Source organism: Corapipo altera, unplaced genomic scaffold (assembly GCF_003945725.1).
Source record: "Corapipo altera isolate COAL_440 unplaced genomic scaffold, ASM394572v1 71, whole genome shotgun sequence".
Taxonomy (NCBI): Eukaryota; Metazoa; Chordata; class Aves; order Passeriformes; family Pipridae; genus Corapipo; species Corapipo altera.
In genome coordinates, this window is record NW_020884916.1 from 2,493,643 (window position 1) to 2,517,782 (window position 24,140).

The 24,140-nt window shown below is 50.2% G+C and overlaps 1 protein-coding gene across 1 annotated transcript in view; it reads left to right on the plus strand.

Moving 5' to 3' along the window:
• The window catches only part of POU2F3 (POU class 2 homeobox 3), a 38,546-nt gene that overhangs the window by 8,384 nt on the left and 6,022 nt on the right, over positions 1–24,140 (plus strand). The window contains exons 4-6 of the mRNA XM_027655423.1: positions 7,895–7,929; positions 21,360–21,464; positions 22,486–22,588. Of these exons, the coding sequence (XP_027511224.1) occupies positions 7,895–7,929; positions 21,360–21,464; positions 22,486–22,588 (243 nt within the window). The remainder of the gene's footprint in view (positions 1–7,894; positions 7,930–21,359; positions 21,465–22,485; positions 22,589–24,140) is intronic.

Sequence of the window (24,140 nt, forward strand, 5' to 3'; positions counted from 1 at the left end):
GAAAAAAAAATGTAATAATTTATAAGGAATATCACCTACCCTGCCCAACCCTGTGAATCTTAATCCTTCCTTTACTTCCACTCTGCCCTTTTTATGGTGTGTGTGAGGGGGAAGAGGGGAACAGGCACCAATTTCTCCCACGGGGGGAGTGAGTTGGATGTTTCCCCCATCACCCAGGAGCTGTGGGGGTCACTCCCAGCCTGACCCCTCCACTCTGGGGGTCCCCTTTCCCTTTTCCTGCGTGATTCCAGCCTGGTTTAACGCGTGGCTTGAGCTCCCAGGCAGCCAGTCCCGCTGACTCCATGGGGGGTAATGACAGGCAGTGAGTTTTCTGCTTGGCTCCGAGCTCTTTTCATCTCTTTAAACTGATGAAAGCCATGCCAGCAAAGCTCTGGGTTGATTTTTTTGATGGGAACTGTGGGGGCTTGGCACTGCCGAGTGTCGCCCCTGGTCTTGCAGCCCAGGGGCAGAGAGAGATCTCCCCCTTCTTGTGGTTTATCTGAGCCCTCGGTATCTGATGCAACAAAACGCTGAGGTGGGACTTGCCCCTGTCTGTCTGTTTGTTTGTGTCAGACACTTGTTCCCCCGTTTATCTGCTCGATCAAAACAGGTTACACCAAGCAGAGCTACTTCCCTTTGATTTCATCTGTTGAGGCTATGGGGGGGAAGCCAAAGCTTTTACAAAAGGGCGATAGGGAAGCTCTTCAAACACAACCATCGGTAACTGAATAGCTGCGGGCGCTCCCGAGCATCTTCCCTCCCCACCCTGGATCCCGGGGAACTGCCCGGCCTGCCAGGAGCCCTGGGAGGGGTGTGCTGGGCACCCCAGTGTGGGGAGCAGAGCCGGGCTGTGCCTGTGTGGGTGCAGTGTGGGACAGCCCTGCAGCCTTATCGCTGCCTTGGCAGGGCTGGGATTGCTCCCCGGGACAGGGGGTTGGTGGTGCCAGTCAGGTCTGGGAGCTGGAGGGGCAGGAGGTGGGCAGAGGGGTGTGGTTGGATGGGGAGGGCACACGGAGCTGGGACACCGGGCTCTGGTGGCAGTGGGAGCAGGGTTATGTCACCCTCACAGCCTGGGTAACCTCTGAGCGATTTGGAATATCCTGAGTTGAAAGGGATCCTCAAGGATCATCCAAGTCCAACCCCTGGCCCTGCACAGACACCCCAACAATCCCATCCTGTCCCTCAGAACCTTGTCCAGAAACTTCTTGAGCTCTGGCAGCCTTGGTGCTGTGCCCACGGCCCTGGGGAGCCTGTTCAGTGCCCAACCACCCTCTGAAGGAAGAACCTTTTCCTATATCCAACCTAAGCCTCCCCTGACACAGCTCCAGCTGTTCCCTGGGTCCTGTCACTGCTCACACTGCCTGTCCCTCTGCTCAGTGCCTGTCCCTCTGCTTCCCCTCATGAGGAAGTTGTAGACAGCCACGGGGTCTCTCCTGGAGAGAGCAATAAAGCAGGTATCTTGTCTCTCAGAGAGAGAAAGACCCTGTCTTTTAAACCTCAAGAAAATTAAGTGCTAAGTGGCTCTGATGCATCTACTCCTAAGTGTCCCTTTTGAGGAGAACCTGCTGTGAATGTCCTTCGTCCCTGGCATCCTCATCTTCACCCAGCCTGTGGAAGGATGGCAGCACCAGACACCTCTGCTGCTGGCACAGGATGTCTGAGGGCCCCTGGCAGTGGAGCAGAGAGCAAGGGCAGCTCTGAAACTGGACACCAAAACTTCCACCAGAGCCAGATCCCCTCCCAGTACCCGGTTTGCATTAAACCCATGTCAGGGCAGATGGAAAATCAGAGCCCTTGCCTCAGTCTGTCTCTGCCACAGTGCAAGCTCAGTTAAGTGTCTTCATTCCTCAGCTCCAAAGGGAGGGCCTCAATCTCTTTTCCCACCTTTTTGACAGGGTGAAAGCCAGGGATGGGCATAACAGAGCCCTGATCTCTGCTGGGCTCTGGGAAAGCTGCTGTTTGTTGTATTCCCACCTCAGGTGTTGGGGTAGGGTCTCTTTTAAAGGTGATGGCTCAGCCTGGAATAGGGAATGAAGTTTCGGGTCTTTGTGTCAGCTTCCAGCTGGGGTGGAAGGCAAGGTGCACGGGCAAGGGATGGCAGATGGAGCACCCACCAATCTCAGTGGTACCCTCAGCATCCACATAAAGGGCTGCACCACCTGAGCTTCTTCCTTTTGTTGTTACCAGGCTGGAAACACCTTGCCAGGCCAAAGTCTTTTGAGGAAACTTGGCCTCTCCCAGCCCCGCTCCGAGCCCAGTCCTTGGCTACGCCTTTGCTCTCCAAGGCCAGCTCTCCCTCGTGAAACTTTCCTCAAAGCCTCCAGGATTTCTCTCTCGTCTCTTCCCCCCCCCCGCAGCCATGCACAGCCCCGGGACAAGTCCCGAATAAATGAAAGCAGCAGCAGTTGGGCTGGAAACAGCTGGTTGCTATGGCAATCGGGGCTGCTCGGGATTTGCATAAGGCTGATGATTTTCATAGCACAGCCACATTTAAGGCAAGCAGGAGAAATTTCCATATTCCCAGCTCCGAGTCAGTTGGGGCGTGGGGGAGGCCAGGAGGGGGATATTTGAAATTCAAATGAAGGTGATTAGGGTTTGAGGTTGGGTTATTTTTTTTTTTAATTTTTTTTTTTTCCTTAAACATCCCATTATGGAAGAGGATAAAAAAGGATGGGGAGGGGAAAGGGGAACAAAAGGCTGGTTTGACTTGAATTAGAGGGGCAAAGGAAGAGCTGGTCTGATCTGCCTCTTGCCTCTGGTCTAAGAGAAGAGACTTGCCCTCTCCCAGCACCTGCAGGTGAAATGTTTTCCGTGGGAACAACTGCTGCCCTCGGGTTTCCTTCTGGAAGCTGCCCGAGTCTCCCACACTTGCTGTCCTGCTCTCCCCCCACTCCCTGCCCCACACGAAGGGAACATCACACTCCGAGCTGCAGTGGGACCTGGGGATGGGGTTTCTCTGAGGCACCGCTGACAAAGGGAAGGCATTTTTATAACCCAGGGGTTTCCACCCAAATGAAACACTTGAGTGCTCAGTGAAAGCTTCCCCTGGAGTCTGGGGCTGTCTGAGTCAGCACAAATTCACTTTTGCTACCCAGCCTCAGCTTTCCCACGGAGATGCTCCGATGCTTTGGGCTGTTTGTGCCCTCGGAGCCTCAAAAACTCGCCATCCCGCTCACATTTGCCCTGCTCCCTTTAAAAAGCACTTTTTAAGTGCCTTGGGAGCAGCAAGCATCCCAGCAGGATCCATGGAACAGATCAGGGCAGTCCCTGCTCCCCTGTGCTGGTGGGCACAGCTGGAGGGAATCAGGGGTAACCACCACATGCAGAAAAGGTGATTTAAGTGAGCTCCCACCGCTGGAGCTCTGGAGAAGGTGGCTCTGGGAACAGCAGTGTGAGGGCTGTGACTTGGTGTTTGCTTGAGTCTCCAGAGTCAATTGAAATCCTGAGGAGTGTATTTGATGCTGAATGTCTTGTTTGCTTAATAGAACCACATCCTCCTCGGTGCAGGTGAGCATTTTGCACCATTTACAGCGTGTGGGTCAAGTACTGTTTATAGCTGTGTAATTGTTGCCACTCTTTTCTTTACCAGCACTCGGGTAAATCTTTTAACTTCGCGTGTTGTTTGAGGGGAGAGATTTGAACAGGCTAATTTCTCAGCCTTTAGAAAATGCACGTTGAAAGGCTCTCAGCATCCTGCCTGCTCTGCCAATCTCCGGTGGCACTGTGCTTTATCAGCTGGGGTGCTAAAATCCTCATCATAGGTGAGATTAATCTTAATTTTAGATACTCGATACTCTGAGGCTGAAGTCTGACCTGCTCACCCCGGGCTCCTTGTGCAGTCACTGATGGAAATAGGTGTCTCCAGAAGGTGATTCATCTCCGTGCTCTCTATCTCGGGGGTGAGATGAATTGCCCTCTGGAAGCGCCTGCTTCCTTCCTCTCCGTGGCTGTAAAGGGAGCCTAGAGCAATTGGCTCACAATTAGACACCTAAAAGTTAAGACATCTGAGCCCAGGCAGCCGAACCCCCTGCCTGGTGTCTGCCTGGCACTGTTCCCCCATCGCCCGTTCAGCTGTTCCGAATTTCCCTCCCAAATGCGCTGCGGCAGAAAACTGATTCCCTGTGGGAATTCCCCAACACCTGTTAAAGATTGAAATCGCCTCCTAATTCCCCCGGCCCTTCCAAGATCAAACCGTGGGGTGAATTAAGTGCGGGGCCGGGTGGGAGGGGGACCGAGGTGATCCCTGTGGTGTCGCTGGGTGAGAAGCTGTCACCCCCCGGAGGTGACATCTGCATGCGTGTGTTTGCCTTTGGAGGAGATGAAGGAGCGCTGCAACCCTGATTTTCCTTCTCTCCCCATGACGGTGCTTTCATCCCCGAGTGCCCGACTGGCTCTGCAGCTTCCAGCGGGAATCGTGATGGAGCTCCTGGCTCCGCTTTTCCAGAGCGAACGCCGCGTCCCGGGAGGGGGGGAACAGGCAGGGGGTGAGGAGGGGGGGGGGAAAGTTGTCCGGAACTGTTCTGCTTCTCCCATCCCCAGAGAAACCTCCCCAGGCAAACTCGCACCAGATCTGATGCCAGTGCTATGCAAAACAGCTGCCAGGTGAACCAAGGAGAGCTGCACAGTCCTGGTCTGCCGTGCTAAACTGAGTTTATCGCTGCTTTCCCCCCCCCGCCTCCCCTTCCCTGTCCGGAACACCCAGAAAGAGCCTCGTTTGTGGGGAAGCTCCTGGGAATTGTAGTGCAGGAGCTCAGGGCAGCCTTGCCCGGTTTCAATCTCAGGGCTTCCCCCGGTTTGATGCAATTCAGGGAGGGCAGGACTGCATCTTGCAGATGCTGGAGATTTTGGATCCCATTGTATCTGGCTGGTGTAGCAAGAGGCAAATTGTTGGCTGGGCTGAAGCTCCATTAAAATTAGTGGAGTTCTGGCAGTTTACAGCAGGAGAGAATCTGCTGCCACTTACACTTTTCTTTCTTTTTATCTCCTGGAGCTAGAAAAGATAAAATCTTAAGTGCAGAGTGTTTGAACAGCCCGTTCCTTTCAGGAGAGATGACTACTGCAGTGTGAGTCCTGATGTTGACAGAAACTGGGAGGAAACCGAGTCTATTTTTAAAATATTTGCAGCAAAGTTACCATTTAACTGAAAGGGGAGAGTTGTTATCCCTATCACACCCAAACTTTGCCTTGCAGCTGGAATCACTTTAACTTTACATTAACTGAAGTAGAAAAAGACCAGATTTGTTTGCAAATAAATCTGTGCACAAACACTGGCTGGTCCTGCTGAAGCCTTGAAGAGATTTGTGTATCCAGCTCCCATTTACATAACCACTGGGAGCAGGAATCACCTCGCCCAGTTTTAAATATCTCACTCTTGGACATCTAAGCCCGAACTAGTTGCCCCTGGGTCCCTTGGGAATCAATTAAGAGGAATAGTCATCTCCAGAGGGCCATTCATCTCAGCTGGAGATGGGTGTCTGAGATAGGTGGGATGAATGGCCTCTGGAGGTGCCTATTGCTCCTCGCTGTCTCCCGTGGCAGCCCGGGGCAGTTCTCTCAGACTGAGACACCCAGGTTACCCCTGAGTTAGTGTCAGTCTCCAGGAATATTTGCAGTCACAGAATTCCTGGCTGAGGTGCCCCCAGTCTCCCCCTGTTGACCCTCAGTGGGTAGAACCTGGAGGACGCTGTGTCTGACCTTGGAGGAGAGGAAGGGGCAAAGGCAGGTCAAAGTCTGGAAAAAGTAAGAGGTGGGAAGCTTGGAAGAGGAGGAAAGACCGTGCAGGAGAACTTGGGCCTGGTGGTGGCGATGTACAGGGAAACTGTTCCAGCTGCACATCCCAGGTTCCAAGTTTTGGGGTGTATGGTGGTGACTCAGACACCTTCACCAGGACCTCGGGATCTCCCTCAAGGCCTTTGAATGTTGCCTCATCAACATGCTGCACTCGAACCGTGAGTGAAACTCCTGTATCCAAGAAACCAGGAGATTACCTTTTCCTTCCTGTTCTATTTTAGCAACTGGGAACTTTTATTTCCTCCTTCTCTCCTCGCTTTTCTTCCCTTTAGCTACTGCCTTCAGATTGCATCAACACCCCCCCCCTCCCCTTCACCGTGGGTTTCAAAGGTAGAAACTGCAGGCCTTGAAGATCCTCCTGGAGTCCTGCTCAGGTGTGTGGATGCTGATTGTGATCATCCATTAGCACTATCAGCATTCCCATCGGTGGCTGTGCAGTTGTTGGCTGGAAGGCAATGAATGAACCCCGATTCCCGGGGCGGGAGCAGCTGGAGAGAGGTGGTCAGGGAGCAGATGGCTACGGAGGAGAGGCAGGAGGGGGGAGCACGTGGCAAGTTGGAGGTTGTAGCAGGAGCAGGGGATTGCATGGAAGGAGATAAAGACCTGAGATTGGGAAGAGAGAAAGCTTTGAGGAGCAGGTCGGGGGGAAGGCAGGAAGCGAGGGCAGGCTGGAGCAGAGCAGAAATGCAGCCAGGCTGGGGGAGAGGGCACGGAGCTGGATCGTGGTTGAGGTGCAGATGGTGAGGAGATAGAGGAGATCTCAGAGTCGATGGGGGCAACAGCTTGTTCTGCTGTTAAACAGTGCTGTGGCAAAGTCCTGCAGCTCAGCTTCCACAGTCAGTGCTGTTAAATGTTTCAGATTAAATCTCCAGAGCTGTTTCTAGATAGCAGAGAACGAGAGGCTGCCATGAAACTGTTATCGTTGCCTCTCAAATATTTTGCCATCCATGAGTAATTGTACCAAGCACACTCCCCCTGAGGATCTCAAAGGGCCACGCTGATTCACCTGGGAATGTTGTGTGCATGGAAAACTGCAGGCTGGGTTAGGGCAAAGGCTCGTTCAGCTGAGGAAAGCAAGTCCATGGGAGAGCTGGATTTGCACTCCTGCCTGCACAGCCTCTCCCAGCAGCTTTCCAGCTCTTTGCAGGAGACATGAACTGCTGAGAAACACGATGTGTTGGAGCTTGATCAGATCACAGGGCACGGGCTCTGCTTTCTGGGGAACGTTATACTGGAAAAAACAGCGGGAGGAGCCCCCGAGGGCTTGTGTTGGTGGGATGTGAACAATTTAAGGCTGTTTATCACAAACTCGGTTGGACTGGAAGAGAATGACTTGGGGAATGTATTGCAAAGGGAAGGGGTTTCTTGGGGTTGCCTTTGCAGCTAAAGAGCTTCGTGGAATCCCTTAAAGCATTCATAACTGTGGAGAGCACAACCTTTCCTCTGTGATGTTCTTGATGAATTTGGCAGGTGTGATGGAGGGGGGGGGGATGTTTATCATCAAAGGGGAATGAGTGAGGGCCTGTGCGGTACCTTCAGGCTGAAACCTGTCTGATTTTTCCCCCTGTGCCTGCCAATCTCTTTTGGAATCAAGGAGACGCCTCTTGAGCACAACCCCACGGCACCCTCTGTTCCTTCAGATATCCCGTAATTACCCAGTGCCACATGGGTTCCTGAAGATCCCAGGCTAACAGCCCTGGCCACCTGTTTGCTGGCCTTTCCCACAGTTAGTCCAGGCTTTATTACGTGCAGTGCCTTAGTCCCAGCTTTCCCTGGAGATCTGTGATGTCCTCCAGCTCACCCCTGCTGGAATCTCCCTTGCACTCAGGGAGATTTCCCCCACCCTTTGCTGCTTGGCCAGGTATCTCCCGGGAAGAAACCCTTCTATTATCCTTCAGCAAAGGCTGATAGCATTAAATGTTGTAAAAGCTGATTTCATCCTTCCACTGCTGCGTTCCCAGTGACTCCCCCTTCCTCCTCCTCTCCTTGCTCTGAGCTGAGCCAGCCCCATGGCTTTGCTTCCATGTGTTCTAAGTTCTGGAAATCTCCCACCAGTGCTCACTGTCATCAATACTGAGATATTTTTCTGTTTGTTTCCTTGTAGGCAATGAACAGAATGGGCTGGACTTTAACAGGCAGGTAAGACTCTCCCTGGGTTACCAGGTATTCTCCTGCTTTCTTGGATGACTGTTTTTTAATTGCTCATCATGCCGAGTCCCAGGCAGCTCCTGCTGAGAGATAAAAACTGTTAGGGCAGAAGCTGCCATCAAACAGACCACACAACTTCTTCCCAATTCCCCTTGTGGGATAGAATGACAAATCTCACCTCTGCTTTCCCTCTTCCTATTTCATAGAAGTTCAGCTAATTACAGAGTTTCTTTAAATGACCACTTGCTTGAGGGTTTTGCTGGCCTTTTAATTTTTTTATTTTCTATTATCACTTAGAAACAAAAGGCACCTCAGTTAGAGTGGCAGATGTGCAAATCCCTCCCCAGAGCCCCGTGCCCTGTGACACTGGGAGTGCTGTGATGTGCGAGGCCAAAGGTACAGGGCTGACTCACAGGAGTATCAGCAAGGACTAAAAAGACGAGGTGGTTTGAGGTCTTGGAGTGTGTAGGTCAAGACCAAGCCTGCCTACCCCAGATTGCTCTTTGCAAGGCAGTGGGGAAAGGGACAGCAGATAAAGGCAGTGCTGCTCGTGGGGCAGGTGAGCCCCTGTTGTCAGTGAGCACAGGAGGGACCGTTGTCTCTGCTGTGTTTGCTGTTCTCCTGCTTTGTGCACTTAAAACAACCCCTGAGTTGTTTTTTTTTTTTTTGCTAAAAACGATGTACTGAGTGCCTGGAGGTTTTCATTTGTGGCTCTAAGGAATCGCTGGGTGTCACCTCAGAAGGTGACAGCCCTCTGGAGCTCTTGAATCTGTGCAGACATGTGTGAGGGTGGGGAGGCCCTGGCACAGGTTGCCCAGAGAAGCTGTGGGTGCTCCATCCCTGGGAGTGTTCAAGGCCAGGTTGGATTGGGCTTGGAGCAACCTGGGCTAGTGGAAGATGTCCCTGCCCATGGCAGGAGGGTGGAACAATCTGGTGTTTAAGGTTCCTTCCAGCCCAAACCATTCTGGGATCCTATGAAAACGCTCTCTGAGTCCAGAGCTGAGGGCTCCTGTGGCCACCAGGACTGGGCTCAGAACCTGTAAAGCAAAAGAGGAAAAAGAGCCAACCCCCTGAGCTGCTGCAGGACTCTGGGGGTTGGATGGAGAGCTGGAGCCAGGGAAGCAACAGGGGCTGTAACTCCTTGGACAGCCACGAGCACTCGCAGCAGATATTGGCAGCACAGCAACCTCCCTGCTCCCAGCTCTGCATTCCCTGAGCTCAAGGCTTACATCCCTTTCCAAAGGTTCCCTGCTTGCAGCAGGGGGACAGCTGGGCCTTCTCAGTGTGGCTTTGTTTTTGCCCTGCAAGCTTTGCCCTGGTGGCTCTTGCCTGACACATGTCAGCGAGCTGCTGTTTGTTTGTTTGGCTTGGCTGCTCCGGCTCTGGGTGGGTCATAACTTCCCATCAGAGGTGTCTTAACACGCTCAGCCATCTTCCAGGTTTTTGGAATACCCAGCTGAAAACAAAAAAGCCTTGTGTCTCCAGCTCTGTGGATTGCAGAGCCCAGAGCACAGGCTTTCCACGCGCCAGGAGAAGAATCCAATCTGCTCGTAAGCAGCGATAAAAGAAAATTCCCTCCAGATAGAAATAAGCACGAGATCCTTCCACGGTGCAAACTTTTCCTATGGCAACACCACCACAAAGTTGTTGGAGCTGGAAGCTGGGGTTAATCAAGGAGACTTGACTGACTGTGGTGGAGCATCAGAAGTGCTCTGACCCACTGTTTTTAGGGTCCTGCTCCTCTGCATGTCACCGAACCATGCTGGTGAAGTTGGGGGGGTGGGGAAAGCCAGGCTTGCTGTCAGTAGAGTTGGCTTGGTAGAAACATCTTCCCCCTAAAAAGAAATCGTGGTTCTGTTTGCTAAAATTTGTTTTGTCACATTTCTCAAAAGAAATTTGAGGGTTTTTTTTGTAGCATTCACTTCCCGCTAGTGCTTTATATTTTTTTTTCCTTAAAAACAAAGGGGCGACACAAAACCTCGTTCGTTTGTGCCAGCACCTCCCTGTGAGTGAGTAGCAAACCTGACTGGGGATTTCACAGGGTTTAAAAAGCAAAAGGCTGTGAACAAGCTCATTTTATTGTCTCATTTTGTTTTTAATCTGGTCCAACGCCCCAGAACAGTGTCTGCCCACAGGGTTTTGCAGTGATGTCAGGGATGGGGATGTAACAGTCCATGAGTGGCCACAGCAAGTGGCTCTTTGTCTCCCTCTCTTGGCTCTCTCTTGGCCACGTGTAGGCTTATTTAAAATTATTATTATTATTTAAAATAATAATTATTATTTTGAATTATTGTTATTTAAAATAATAATAATAATAGTAATTATTATTATTTTAAATTATTATCTTAAATGAGCATGAGCCCGAATGCACACGGGTTCCACACTCACATTTTGGGTTGACCTCAGCTGTTGGTGAATTCGCCCTCAATTCAGCAAATAGATTTCAAATGACGAGAAAAAAGGAAGAGAGGAGAGATGGAAATATCAAAGTGTTTTCATGTGAAATCAGGTGCTGAGCTCTTTCATTAGGGGTGGAGGTTGGTGGGTTTTTTAATTTGGTTTGGGGTTTGAGGTTGGCTTTGGGTGGCTTTTTTTTTTTTATTCGTTAGCTTGCAATTCAAGTTTTCAACCCGAAGCCAGAGAAGGATGGTTTGAAACCCAACTCCAACCTGACTGCTGAGGAGCTGCTGAGCTGCCTTTGACTTTATTTGGAGTGCTGGGCGCTAATCACTTTGAAGATCATAAATCTCACATCGTTTAAGCCTCTCCCCCAGTCTTTGTAGATGGCCTACATTTCAGGTCTGCTTCCCTCCCATGTTGTGCTCCAGGCGGGAAGAGAAGGGTGGAGTGACCTGGTTAGACCCCTTCCTTGCCTACCAATTCCCTGCCGTGGCTGCTCTCACCCTGCAAACGGGGAGGAGGGAAACTCTCTGCGGAGTTTGAGGTTTTCTTGCAGTTTGTGGGTCAGCCCTGTGCTTTATGAGAAAGCTCCTTCTGATCCCTCAACCTATTTGGCAAACGTTTCTTTCCCCCCCCCCTCCCTTCAAACTCTCCTCCCACCTGGATGCAGCAGTAATTTGTATGTGAATGAGAGGGAAAAGGGTGTGTATGGAAAAAAGAGCATCTTCTGCCTTGCCTATCTGGTTTGGCTTTTCAGCCAGGGACTCTAATGCTGGTTGTTTCCTGTTTATATCAAGGGAAATGCAAAGAGACAGTAATAAACTTTCACCTTTGCTGCTGGCAGCGTGGAGAGGGACATCTGCCTCCTGATGGTTTGGGATCGTGGCCAGAGCGTGGCAGAGACTGAACTGGGTAACTCTGTGAGCAGGGCTTGAGTTTTGCCAGGGAAAGGCATCGAGTGGGACCAGGAGAAGGGCTGGAAGTGTTGGGATGGGAGCTTTCCCTGGCTGGAATGTGCTGATCCTCCCCAGGTGCTGCTGTGGTCTCACCAGGCTTGGTTTGGTTTAATTCCTGGTCTCCTCAGCGTTCAGCCTTTAGGAAATACTGGATGGTTTGTTTTTGTAGCTGGCTCTGAAGAGAGCTGTTCTGGAGAGCCAGGTGTCTGGAGTTAATCCCTGGGATAATATACTGCCTTCTGGAATACACACACGGAGCTGGGGCTGATGGTTTTGGGAGATGCCAGGGCTTGTGTGCCTGGTGGGAGTGTTGTAGCCCAGCACACAGGGCTGAGCATTGACCTGCAGCTGGAGGAGGAAAAGGCACAGCTGCTGAATCCCTGATGGCTTTTCCATCAGGGAAGTGATGTGCAGGACCACGCTGGTCCTGGCAGTGACACAGTCTGGGTGCCAGGGAGGGAATGCAGGCTCAGATCTCTCCAAGCCCTTCCTGCTCTCAAGCACTGAGCTGTTTTCAGTGCTGGGAGAGGGAACATGTCCCTTTGGAAATAAAGCTGAAAGGTTTTGTGTGAGCTGTGCTGGCAGGGCTGAGCAGGATCTGCATGTGCTCCGTATCCAAATATGCCATGTGCTTTCATTCCAGCAAAAGGCTGACCCTTGCAAGACAGGCTGTCATTTGTTTATCAAACCTGTCATTACCATTAATCAGATCGATGTGAAGGTGCTCCTGCTGTGAGACCTGACAATATTTAAGACAGACAAGCAGGCACTGATGTCCTTGAGCAGGGCTCAGCACAGCTTCAATTTTGCTGTTGGTTCTTTACTCCTATTCTTTGTTTTCTTTGGTTTACACCAATCAGGGAATGTAATAAGGATAAATATCTCCTTCTAACAGGCTTCCTAGAAAGCCTTTTCAGCTGGGTCTGTTGAAGAATTTCCCCCTTCTAAAACCAGTGTGTTACTGCCCTGCTCTCTGCAGGAGGGTTCCCCTCCCTCAGGACCTCCTTGTCTAACTCTTCTCCCTGCTCTGACAGTCACTGCCCAAGGAAACTTCAACTTATTAATTTATGTGGGACTTTCAACAGTTGCTTTGAGGTAACAGGGTGGGTTATCTCAGGTCTTTGTAGCCAATGTCCTGTAGACACATGATGTGAGAAATTAAAGTGGGCCAACTGCATCTGAGATCTGGAATCACTGGTGGCTCGTTTTTCAGTGCCATTAATAACGCTCTGACCTTGTTTGGTGCTTTCCACCCACACGTCTGAAGGCACTTTCCTAATGGATTTTAGCATCCCGGTGCCTCTGGAAGGTGGGGAGGTGTTTAGCCCTGTCCTACAGACACAGACTGGCTTTTCCCAAAGATGCTGAGCACTGTGATTGCAGTTGAAATCAGGGAATGCTTTATGGGACAGTTGCCTGTGGACATCAGGGTGTATTGAAATCCAGGGACCTGCTCCATGGCAGAGCTGGGATATGGACTCTGATTCTCTGATTCATAGTCTTGTGCTCAACCACAGACAAGTTCTTCCTCCCCTCCATCCTTTTGAAGGTGGAAAGAAGGGCCTACCTTGCTGGGTAGTTTGTTATTAATATCTGGGATGCAAAACTCCCTGCAGATTTAATTTCGCTCCACCAGGGCTTCCCTCCCCCCGGGGATCTCTCTCACAGCTCTTCATTCCCACCTCCCCCTAATCTCATGTGCTCCCTGGATGTCATTTCTGTTCCTGCTTGGCTCTTCCCCGTGGGGAGTTCAGGTTTCAGTCTGCCCTCCAGATTTCCATCCCAGTCCTGCTTTGCCCTCCTCTCAAGGGGAGGTTCACATCCTGCTTCCTTCTCCCCTCTGGGGCTCAATTCAGATTTCACTCTCTCTTCTCTGCATTGCCCCAGGGGATCAGCCTAACTCTTGCATCTGCTTTTCATCTCTTGAGCCTCCACTGGCTGGAAATCAGCCTGGCTGTCCCATCTGCCTTGACTGACACTGGATGTGAGCTGAGCACTGCCTTGACCTTTCCCTTTTGAAGTTTCCCTGCTCTGTCCTAGGAACAGACTGATTGCATAAATTTGTTTGTGTGCTGGTTCCTCATTGAAATGCAGCCCTTTGGGAAAGCATCAGAGAAAGCCCTGGCTGGAGGGAAAGTCCTCTGTGTCTATATATGGCCCTGCTTTGCTTAGGACAGATATGCAGAGGAACCCCTTCTTCAAGCTGGTTTTGTTCTGGCGCTTTGCAGAGGCCCTCAGATGAGATTGCTGGGAATGAACTCCCAAAACAGGCCAGTGTGTCCCTGGGGAAGCTTATGGGGGAAAGGGGGGGGGGGGGGGGATTAAGAGCAAGGATTTTGTTCTTTTAATTTTTGTTCTCAAGAGGTGGATTGAAACCACTGGACTAATTTTAGGCCAGCCAATAAGAGCTGACAACAACCCAGAGTTGGCTGGATTGTATCTGCTCCTTAGGATCCAGCTGCAGTCCGTTCCCAAACTCCTCCTTTCCTGCTTCTAAAGAGCAACCTACATTTGTAAGGTAATTCCTACACCTGTTGCCTTGGTCCACTGGCAAAATATCCTGTACAGCTCTTTCAAAGCTGTCTTGGAGATGAGGGAGAGGCAGATCTTCTCTTTGTGCTCATTCCCTGCTCCAGCTGGGCTCCAGCCATCCTTTGGGAAATGTTTTCTAGGCTCACAGGGGACAAGCCCTAGTTTCATGGACCTGTCTAAAGGGTCATAACACTTGTTTCCACAATAGAAACCCAGCCCAGGGCTTGTGGTTGTCACTGCCCAGCCAGTGCTGAGGTTGCCCAGCACCTTTTTGGGTGGTGAGTCGCATGAGCTGCTGTGCAGGGCTCTGACTCTGCTGCAGTCCTGGGCAGTGAGGAGAGGACTCTGAGTTCTTGAAGGCCTTTCATCTGGTGAGCTCCAAGAACTCAATCACAGCCCTGCACCACCCAGCCAGGGTGGGGCCCTGCACCCGTTCTGCAGAAGGGCAAGTCACAGCACACGGAGGTGAAGGCGATGGCTTCCAAGCAAGGCCTCTAATTTTGGAAGCCTGACATCAGAGTGCACCTTTCTTTCTTCCCAGAGGTGCTGATCTGCTCCCTGTGAGATCAGGGAGCTGAACCGAGGGGTTCAGAGTCAGATGGGGGGTTTACCCAGCAAGGAACCCTCCTTGTTGGGAACCTTGCCCAGAACCTCCAAGTTGGAGCAGAGAGCTGGCTCTGAGCTTCTTCTTCCCTTCGGTCACCAGACTTCATCCCCTCCACCCAAAGCTGATCTTTCTCACTCTCCCTTTCTTGTTTAATTATATTACTTAGTGTATTTAATGCAATCCCTCTAGCTGCTCTTCTCGTGTCCCAGTTCCCTGGGGCACAGCAACTGGTGCCAAAACTACCATGAAGCAACGAGAGGGACCTGTGGGGCTGGGCTGGGGCCAGCCCCAGTCACGGGAGCTGTCTGATTCCAAGTTAATTCCTTACAAACGTGGGATGGGGTGGGAAGTGCCTTACTGCCAGGGGCTGCCTGGCTGGACACCGCTCTGCTCTTCTCCTGGGTGACTAATCCAGGGAAATCTGTACTGCACAGCAGTGCCAGGTATTTGGATTTGTCACTGCTTGGTAGCCAGAAGGCACAGAGAGTCCAGAACAAACACAGTTCCCTCCCCGTAGACAAGAGATCTGTGGAAGGAGGGAATTTTTCAGGCAGGGAATCTGAAGAACTGTTAAGGGAAGGGTCAGATTCTGACCATAGGAAAACCAGAATAAGGCAACTTCGCTGCTGGCTTCAACAGGGACATGATGAGGCTCCAGGGAACCTGTGTGAGCATGCAGGAGGGCATGGGAGAATCCATGGAGCCTGGTGAAATCACATTGATAAGGAAAGGGGCAGGGATGCAGCCCAGGGTGGGAGCAGAGCAGATAAGCACAAAGGTGTAGGCAGAGGTGGAGTTCTGGAGAGCTTTGGGAGTTGGGCAAGTGGAAGTGGGAGAGATGCAGGGAGCAGTGCTGCAACTGCATGGGAAGGTTGGGGCAGGAGGGCAGGGATGAGGGTGGCTGGGGAGGTGAGCCCTGGAATGGAGACAGGAGAGAAATCACAGCCTTAATGGTGGTAAAATTGTTTTCCCTGCTTTGACTGGAGGTTCTCACTGCTCTGACCAAAAAAATGGCACCTTCCTCTCCTTGTTTTTAAAATACTTCCAAGTTGGCAAGTCCACAGGCCTTGGCAGGGAAGGTACCACCTGCCTGGGTACCAACAGCAAGAGTGAAGATGCTCTAAGTGGTTGCTTTTCAGTATTTTTTTACCAGTTCTGTGCTCCCTGAGCACAGGTCACCTTGTGAAATCACTCCCCAGCCTCTTGCAGGGGCTGTGGGGAGCAGCCCTTGATGGGAGCAGCCCTTGGTCAGGATGCTCCCACCTGAGTTTGGCTGTTCCAGGGCAGGTGCTCTTCCCACCTCCGGTTTTGGTTCTCCTCTCCCTCACCCAGCACCTGCTTTTGAAGCCTGGTGTGCCACATGTGATGGTTTGAGGTTTATCCTTCAGCACAGAGGGGTGACTTCTCTCTCTTCCCTGTTTGTTTAAAAGCAAAAATCCCAGGGAAATGCTGCATCAGCCCGTCAATGCAAAGCTGCGTGTGCTTCTGTTTATTTTCCTTTGTGAACCACGTAAACTCTGAAAGTTTTGATTTCCCACCCCCACTTTTACACCAGCACAACTCTTAACAGCCAGAGCTGAAGCTCAGAGGACAAACCATATCAAATCAGGCCTCAGTTAATAAACTCCAAGGCCTCATGTTGCTGTGCTGCAGGTGTGTTGAGGTTAGGGATTATATATTAGTTTTTCAGTGTGCTGTCATGGCTGAGTTTTAGGACACAGCCTGTTAGGAATTCAGCGTGGGATTAACTCCCTTCCTGTCGTGCTGACAGCTTCCAAAAATCCCCAGCCTTCAGTGTGATATAAATGTTAAAGGTGAATATCGTGGCATCGCCATAAAGATTCTCTGCCTCCTCCCTTCCCGGGTGTCTGTTAAGCCCTACGTGCAGGATAGTACATGTGGAAATAGTAATTGCAAGCCCATTATTATTATTATTATTGCCATAATTTATTATTAGTGTGTTTTTTATTTTATGGTGCCCACGTGTGCAGGTTAATTCGCTGCAGCGCGCTTACGCCATCGGAAGGTGGGAAGGCTCAGCGAGCTGCAACAGCCTCACAGCCAGCTCTGAGACCTGTTTCCAGCGTAAAACTCCCTCCCTTGGCTTCAGGCGAATGGTTTTGGGGCAGCTCCAGGCAGTGCTGATGTGTTGAAGGGCGTTTTTGGGGTGACTCAGCCCCGGAAGAGCCGTGCTGTTGCTTTTCAGCAAGGGGCAGGTGGTTCAGACCCTCTGTGTGCACCTGATCCTCTTCCCTCTGCACCATCCCTTCCCTCTGGAGGGAGGGATGTGAGTAACTCAAGCTCTTAAACAGCTGTGAGTTGCTGACTGTGAGATAAGCCAGATACAGAGGCAGATAAATGTGTTTCAAAGAGGTTACTGCCTAAACAGAAACATCACAACAAATAGGGTTGTCTCCAATCTCATATCACGGCCGCAGTTCCTGGCTAATAACTGCTGCTGGAGGAGCTCAGCTGGCATGGCTGTGAGGGCCTCACTCTGCCAGGACATGGACACCCCTGAGCTGGATTTTGGGAGAGCACTGGAGGCTCTGTGGGCTGGGTCAGTGGCTCCCACTGTGGTGAGAAGGGCGTTGGAGCTGTGCCTGCCTTACGGCAAAGCTCATCCTCATGAGAAGGAGGTGCTGCATTTTGGGGCTGCACTCAGCTTCTTAGGGAGAAGTTCTTTACAGAAGTGGTCAGACATTGGAATTTAAGTGATCAGGCATTGGAATTTAAGTGATCAGACACTGGAATGGGCTGCCCAGGGAGGTGGTGGAGTCACTGTCCCTGGAGGTGTTTAGAAGACACTGGATGTGGCATCAGTGCCATGGTCTGGGTGACAAGGTGGTGCTGGGTCCGAGGTTGGACTGGATGATCTCAGAGATCTTTTCCAACTTGGTTGATTCTGTGATTCTGTGCTTTTGGTGCCTGATAGACGAGGAAACCCAGCTGAGATTACCAGTGAGCCTAAACTGGGTTTATACAGAGAGTCCTGCCCACCCAGGGAATCTGACCATCAGTCCACCGACTCAAACGTGGGGCAGTCTTTGTGAAGGTTATCACCTTCCCATGGTGCCATCAGACCTTCTGAGGTGAATCTTTCCAACTTCCTGCCTTTTTACTGCTCTGCAATATGTCTGCAGGATGTTTTCATGAGCCGAACGTTTGCCAGAAGTTCACAGATCAGTTACAAAACAGATGTACTTTTCTTTCTTTCTTTTTTTTTTTTTTCCTCTCCCCTTCTTCCTACTGGTAAGGAAGAGTTTGTGCAGTAATTGCAGGCAGGTTGGGAGATGTTTTCTTCATAATTCTCCTTCTTATGAAATGTTTATGAAACACCTTCCACAAATCAGTTACGCAAGAAAGCTCAGGAGCTTTGATCATTTTCCATCACCCTCAATATGTTTCTTAGTTTGTTTTGCTTTTTTGTTTTTGTGTTTAGGCCAGAGATAGGTAAGAAACCATCCATCCTTGCCCAGGCCCAGCAGATGTTCAAGCCAACTATGGAAGGGACCCTCTCTACCCTGTCACCCTTCCTGTGTTTTTTCTCTGGGATCGCTCGGGGGCAGCTGACCCTGTTTTAGGGCTGTGAAAACATCCACTTGAGATTTGCAAGTGTGATTCCTTTCCTATCCCTGTGCTCCCGTGCCACCACCTGCCGTTACCTGCTCCAGAGGAGCTGGAAGCTGCTCCCAGCCCTGCCTGGGGGCTCCCCTCCAGCCCCAAAGGGAGGATGAAGGTGGCTGTAAATTCACAGCCAAGAGCCCAGGCCCCTTTCCTCACCTCCTGGCAGATGTGTTTGGTTCATTTGTCATGGAATCATGGACTGGTTTGCGTTGGAAGGGGCCTTGAAGATCATCTCACTCCAGTATCCCATCCACAGGCAGGGAACCTTCCTCTAAACCACCTTGCTTTCCTTACATACTGTTATTTCCCCAAGTAAAATTCAATGGGAACGAACTCAGACTTGCTCTCAATGACCTCTTGTTCCCCATTTCCCATCTGTCGTGATGATCATGGAAAACCAAAGTCCTGAGCAATCCCAGTGGGATTTAGTCCCAGTTTTAACTAAACCAACGTTGCTCACTTGCAACGTTTCACAGTCCTCGTCAAATATCTACATGAGGTGATTCTGTGATAATTTCAACCTTTTTATTTTTTTTTTCCCCCTAGTTCCTTAATGAAAACTCTTCCCATATTTGCAGACGTTTTCTCCAAATACGAGGCTCACGCACTGGGAAAGGAGGAGGCAGCTCCTCCCCTCGTTTTATTAATTTGAAATTCACATTATTTTATACGGGAGTCTCATGATATCGAGCGGCCTCGCCCACAATGTGTGTGGTTTTTTGGGGTTTTTGGGGTTGGGTTTTTTTTTTTTGGTGATATTGCCGGTTTAGCCAGGGAAAAAAAAAAAACCAAAACGAAGGTGCGGGATTTGCATAAAACCACCCCAAAAGTTTTGGATGCGCCCCCAACTCCTGCCAGCGAACAATTAGCCAGCTGCAGGCCTGGTGGGGAGAGGAAGAGGAGGGAGAGGTAAATTTGAGCCTAAACCCAATGGAAATAGGTGCAAGGGGGGGGGGAGAAGGATTTGTCAAGAACCCGCAGGTTCCCGCCCACTGCGCAGGAGGGAGCCAGAGAATTCCAGGGACGGGGGAAGGAGCAGTGGGAGATGTTGTTGTTTTTAAATCGGGAACCGGTCCTTTGCCAAACCCACCTCCCGTTCCCATCTTGTGCGATGCCGGGGTGCAGCTACACACCCCTTTCTCCCTGGAACGGGTCCAGATCGTCCCGCTTGGCAGCTGGAAAAATTGATTTCAGTTTGGAAATGGCTCGTGCTCCTTCAACACTCCGCTCCCATCGGGATCGGAACTCAGGCGGGACCCGGCGCCTCGTTCTCTAAGACCTGGAAGACTTTATTTTTTTGGGGGACTGTTGTGTTTTTTTTTTTTTTTTTTGGAGGCACACACCCATGAATTGCGAGCGAAATTATTGATTTTTTTTTTAATTATTATTATTATTTATATTTTTCCTTTTTTTTTTTTTTTGGGGGGACTTCTTTTTAATGCGCCCTCAGAAAGGAAAAAACATCCGTAAATCCGCTTTGCCTGCAATGACCGGATGGCTCAGGGTGTGTTCTCCTGAACCTTTTGTTTATCCTTCACTGATTTAGACACTATCACTCGATAGTGATCAAGAAGATCTTTCCATCCTTTTTTTTTTTTTTCCTGCCAGGCTAAAAGAGGGATGATCATGCCAACCTGAAAGGTAGGAAAGAGCTGGAATTCGCAGCATGTCTGCCCCTTGTTGCAAGGAGCTGGGCTTATTGCAAAACTAGTTTCGGCAGTGGCCAGAGCTGGAGCTGAAATGAAAGGGGGTGTTGTAATCACCTTCCCTTCCAAAATGCAGAGGTGAATGTTGCAGGTCCCTGCTCTGGAACCTCTTGTGATCCCATTTTCCTCTCCTGTGGAGGTCGGTCAGAGGTTGGACTTGATGATCTTGGAGGTCTTTTCCAGGCTAAGCGATTCTGTGTCTTTGTTTGCTGCAGTTGAATGGGGAGAAGAACGTCCCCTGAGCCAAAACAGTCGCTTGGGATGTTGTTTTTAAGGCTGAAATTCTTGTCCCCCTCTGCTGGTGGGAGGTTGTACGGCCTGAAGGCCCCATCAGTTGGAGAAAGCCCCCTCTGAGGTGACCCTCCCCATCTCTGGGGGGGTGTGAGGCTTGGGAGTAATTTGGTGGGAGATGGAGAGGGTTAATCCCACCAGTCAGGGAGAGTCTGCAGTGCTGAGCCCACAAACAGGAATTTCAAAACCTGTCCTTTCTGGTGTCCTCCTGGTTTTCCCAGTTTGTGACAACAAGAGGTTCTTGAATGGGACTCATGGTCTGAGCCTTGTTCCTGGAGTCTTCATGCTTGGGAGAAACTTGAGCTGAAGTTTCCTTGACTCTTTCCTTAGATAAAGAGTGTTCTGAGAGTTCTACAGGACTTCTCTGCCTCCTGTGCACAGACACTCCTCACACAACTTTCAGGAATGAACCTAAAAGCCTCTCAAATCTGCCCTCCCCCCTGTCCCAGTCAGCATTACCAAAGGATTTCAGCAAGTACAAAATGATGTAACAGGTTATTATTATTATTTTTTAACAAATTTGTATTTTCAAATGTAGCAGCGGTGCTAGAAATTAACGTGGAGACTGAGGAATAAGCCAGAAACAAGGATTTGCTGCTGGTCCTTGGGCAAATTCATCTCTCAAGAATGTAGACACAGAAATTAAGATGATTTTTTTTTCCTTGTAGACAAGAACTTTTCCTGAACATTCAGGCAGCTCAAAATGACCACTGGACAAAGGGCTGGCTCCTGTGAAGTTTTCCATTTCTTTTTCCACAGCTTGTTGTAACTAAGGAAGCAGATTTTTTTCTTTTTTTCCTTAAAACTTCTTGGTGGGTTTGTTTTTTTTTTTTTGGTGGAAGCAAAGCCAAATGCATTTGGTGCCTGGAGTGCTGCATTTTCAAGACTGGAAGATTACTGTGCTTTTTTTGAGGTCTTTCACTCCGTGACCTTTCCTTTCCCATCCCCTTGTGCCGTTCCCTGCAGAACAGAATGAGAGATTCTCCACGGCCAGCCCTGCCAGGGGGGGTGTGAGTCGTGATCTGTGAAGGGGAATTGCTTCTTGCCTTCATTATAACTCCACAAAATGCCTTAAACCTTGCACTTGGCTGCTTCCTGAAGTGTTTCAATGGATGTGTTTTAACTGAGCAAACTGCCCTTGGCTCGGCAGAGCAGGAGGACTCTGTCCATGGGATGAAGTGGGGAATGACCCTGCCTGTCAGCCATGGAAGCAGACAGTCCTGACCCTTAAATTTCCCCAAAAGGAGCCTGTTTTAGACTCCTTTCAGCCTAATTCTTCCATGGCTTTGCTCTTTTTTTCAGATTAAAACCGAAGACCTCAGCGACTCCCTGCAATCTGCCATCCCCCCTAGGTCAGGGCACCTCGTGCAGGGCTCATCAATGATGCCTGGAAGCCAAATTGCAGGGGTGAGTGACTGGGCAGCTCCAGGGATCCACCACGAGACCTCTGCCAAACCCCTTTGGACACTGGCACTTCCCCTTCAGATCTGTGCTACTAAAATTCAGCTTCCTCCTCAGCCTTCCTTCTCTGCAGGTGGATTCTAAAGCAGACTGGACACATCCTTGGATGGGATTTCCTCTGAGGGTTTGCTAAGTAGGCAAACCACACCATGGTCAGGAAATCCCTTGAATTGGAAATAACTGGAGGCTGAGACAACACCAAGGGGAAGTGTCAGATGTATTTGCTCTGCTCTTCCTCATTCATGAGTGTCTGGTTAATGCCATTGTTGCAGATAACATTCTAGGGTAGATTAACTCTTAATCTCAACCAGTAGCCTTGAATGTGTTGCCTCAAATTGATTTACACCACAGAAGAAATTAATTCCTCCAGAGGAATTTTTTTTTTTCCTAGGGTAAAAAATTAGAGTTTAGCACTTAACTCATGTTAAATTCTAGGAGGAGTTGGATGCCAGAAGGCCACACAGATGCTCAGTAATCTCTTCCCTCATTCTTTCACGGGGTATTCAGATCCATTATACAATTTAGGGACTCTTCAATTCCCCCCAAAATTCAAAACAGTGCTGTGGAAAGCAAGCTCTGGGTGTTGGTGAGATGGGACAGTCTGCTGCAATTTGCTGTGTAATTTTAGGGAGTTTGCTGCCTGAAAATGCATTATCTGAAGAAGCTGAAATCCAGGAGGTTTCACTGCTCCTTCTAACAACCAGGGCTTGATTGCCTCAAAAATGTCATTTCCCAGAGTGAATTTTTTTCAGGTGAAAAGCAGACAGTTCTCCGTGGGGGTGTCTGTGTGTGTGCACAGAATTCCTCCTGTACATCTGGAACCTTCAGATCCTGCAGCACCTCTGGATCTGTGGCTCTCCAGTTACCCAAATCCAGTGGGTTGGCAGTTCAGTGAGGAGTGTGAAGGGGGTCAAGGAAAGGAGATTTTCCCCCCAGTTTTACTGTTCCCTTTGCTTTTTTCCCGTAGGATATGAGCTCCCTCCACACCCTGCAGCAGCTGGTGTTGCTTCCTGGGCACATGCAGTCAGTTCCCCAATTTCTTCTGTCCCAGTCTCAGGCAGGACAACAAGGTAAGAGCCATAAAAGCCCAAATGGGCATCGTTATAAGCAGATAAATATCTAGGAAAAAGCCTCTCTTCCCAAGGGGTGTTGCTTTTAACCAGCCCGTTGGGTTTTCCCAGCCTGTTCCCCCGTGGTACTTGATGCTTCCCACCCATCCCGGGCTGTTCCCACGCCGGGGATGATCCCAGATCCATGTGGAAGGGTCCAGGCCTGGAGATGCTCCTGGCACCTGCGCCTTGCGCGCTCCAAGAGTGCCACCTTGGGGCCAGGCTGAATTCCCACCGGGAATTCAGGACAGCGGCCGGTTTCCAGCAGCGCAGCAAGGAGCTGCTCCCTGGGGAGCAATCCCAGCCTGCCTGGGCTCCCTCCCGCTCTTCGGTTCTCCCAGAAAACCGAGCAGAGGTTGAGCTGATCTCGGGAAGGACCTTGGAGGGAGGTAAATCCCGGGAAGGAGCTGCAGGGCAGCGCTGGCAGGAGAACGAGCAGGTCTGACCCCGCCAGGAGCAACCTGGGGAGGAGAGAGAGAGCTCTGGAGCTGCCGTGGGGCAGGAGAGATCCAACTGCTGCTGGAACACGGCTCCAGGAAAGGACTGAGGGCTGGACCCAGCACTGGAGAAAGTCCCTGTGGTCCTGGTTTTACCCCTGATATTTTTTGTGGTCCTGGTTTTACCCCTGATATTTTTTATGGCGTTTCTCCAGGGATGCAGACGTGCCAGGGAGGATCTTTTCTGCTGCTTGTGGGCAGACAGATGTGGGCTTTGATCCATCACCCCACAAACACAAAGTGATTCAGGTCCTTGGCTTGTATTTTTGATTTAGTCCAGCGCAGAGCTCGCTCTGTCTGAACCAAAATTCAGAATGAAACCCTTAAGTCTCTGCAGCTCAAATCCACTGGTACATACCCTGGGTGTAGGCAAATGGGAATTTTATTTCTTATTGGCAGCACATAAACTCTTCTCTCTGCCAAGTGATGCTGAGTGATGTATAAAGGAACTATTTGATGTGTATTTACTAATAATCTTGAATATAGTTCGTTTGAAATAGGGTCAGGACAATCTGTTGCTTGTTGCCTGCTTTTATTTGGGTATAATAAATATATTATACTTCAAAGCAGAACTTGCTGCCTTTTATAGATTAGAACTTCTTCTGTTCAGTGACTTTTTTGGCAGCTTTAACCCCCCACAGACGGCCACTTGTTTGGCTGTGACTCCTTCCAGTTCCAGACTTGCTCAAGACTGGATTTTTTTGGCCAGGAGCTGGATTTTTGTGCAGGAGCACTTGCATTTGCATAAGTGATTGCCAGGTTTTAATGATCCTTTGCTATGTCCATGCACAGCCACTGGGGAGTGAAAGGGAAGGCACAGCTTGGTTTTGTGGAATTAGTTCTTTGGTACAGACACAGGGGGAGTTTTCTTCCTGCTGAAGAGATGCACAAAATATTCCTGAAGTTGTCCCTGGAACCCTCAGGGGAACACCCTCAGTTGTTTCCTGAGTTCTGACTGATGGACACCTCAATCCAGGGATTTTATGGCCAAAGGGGCTCAGCCTTTCCAAGGATTT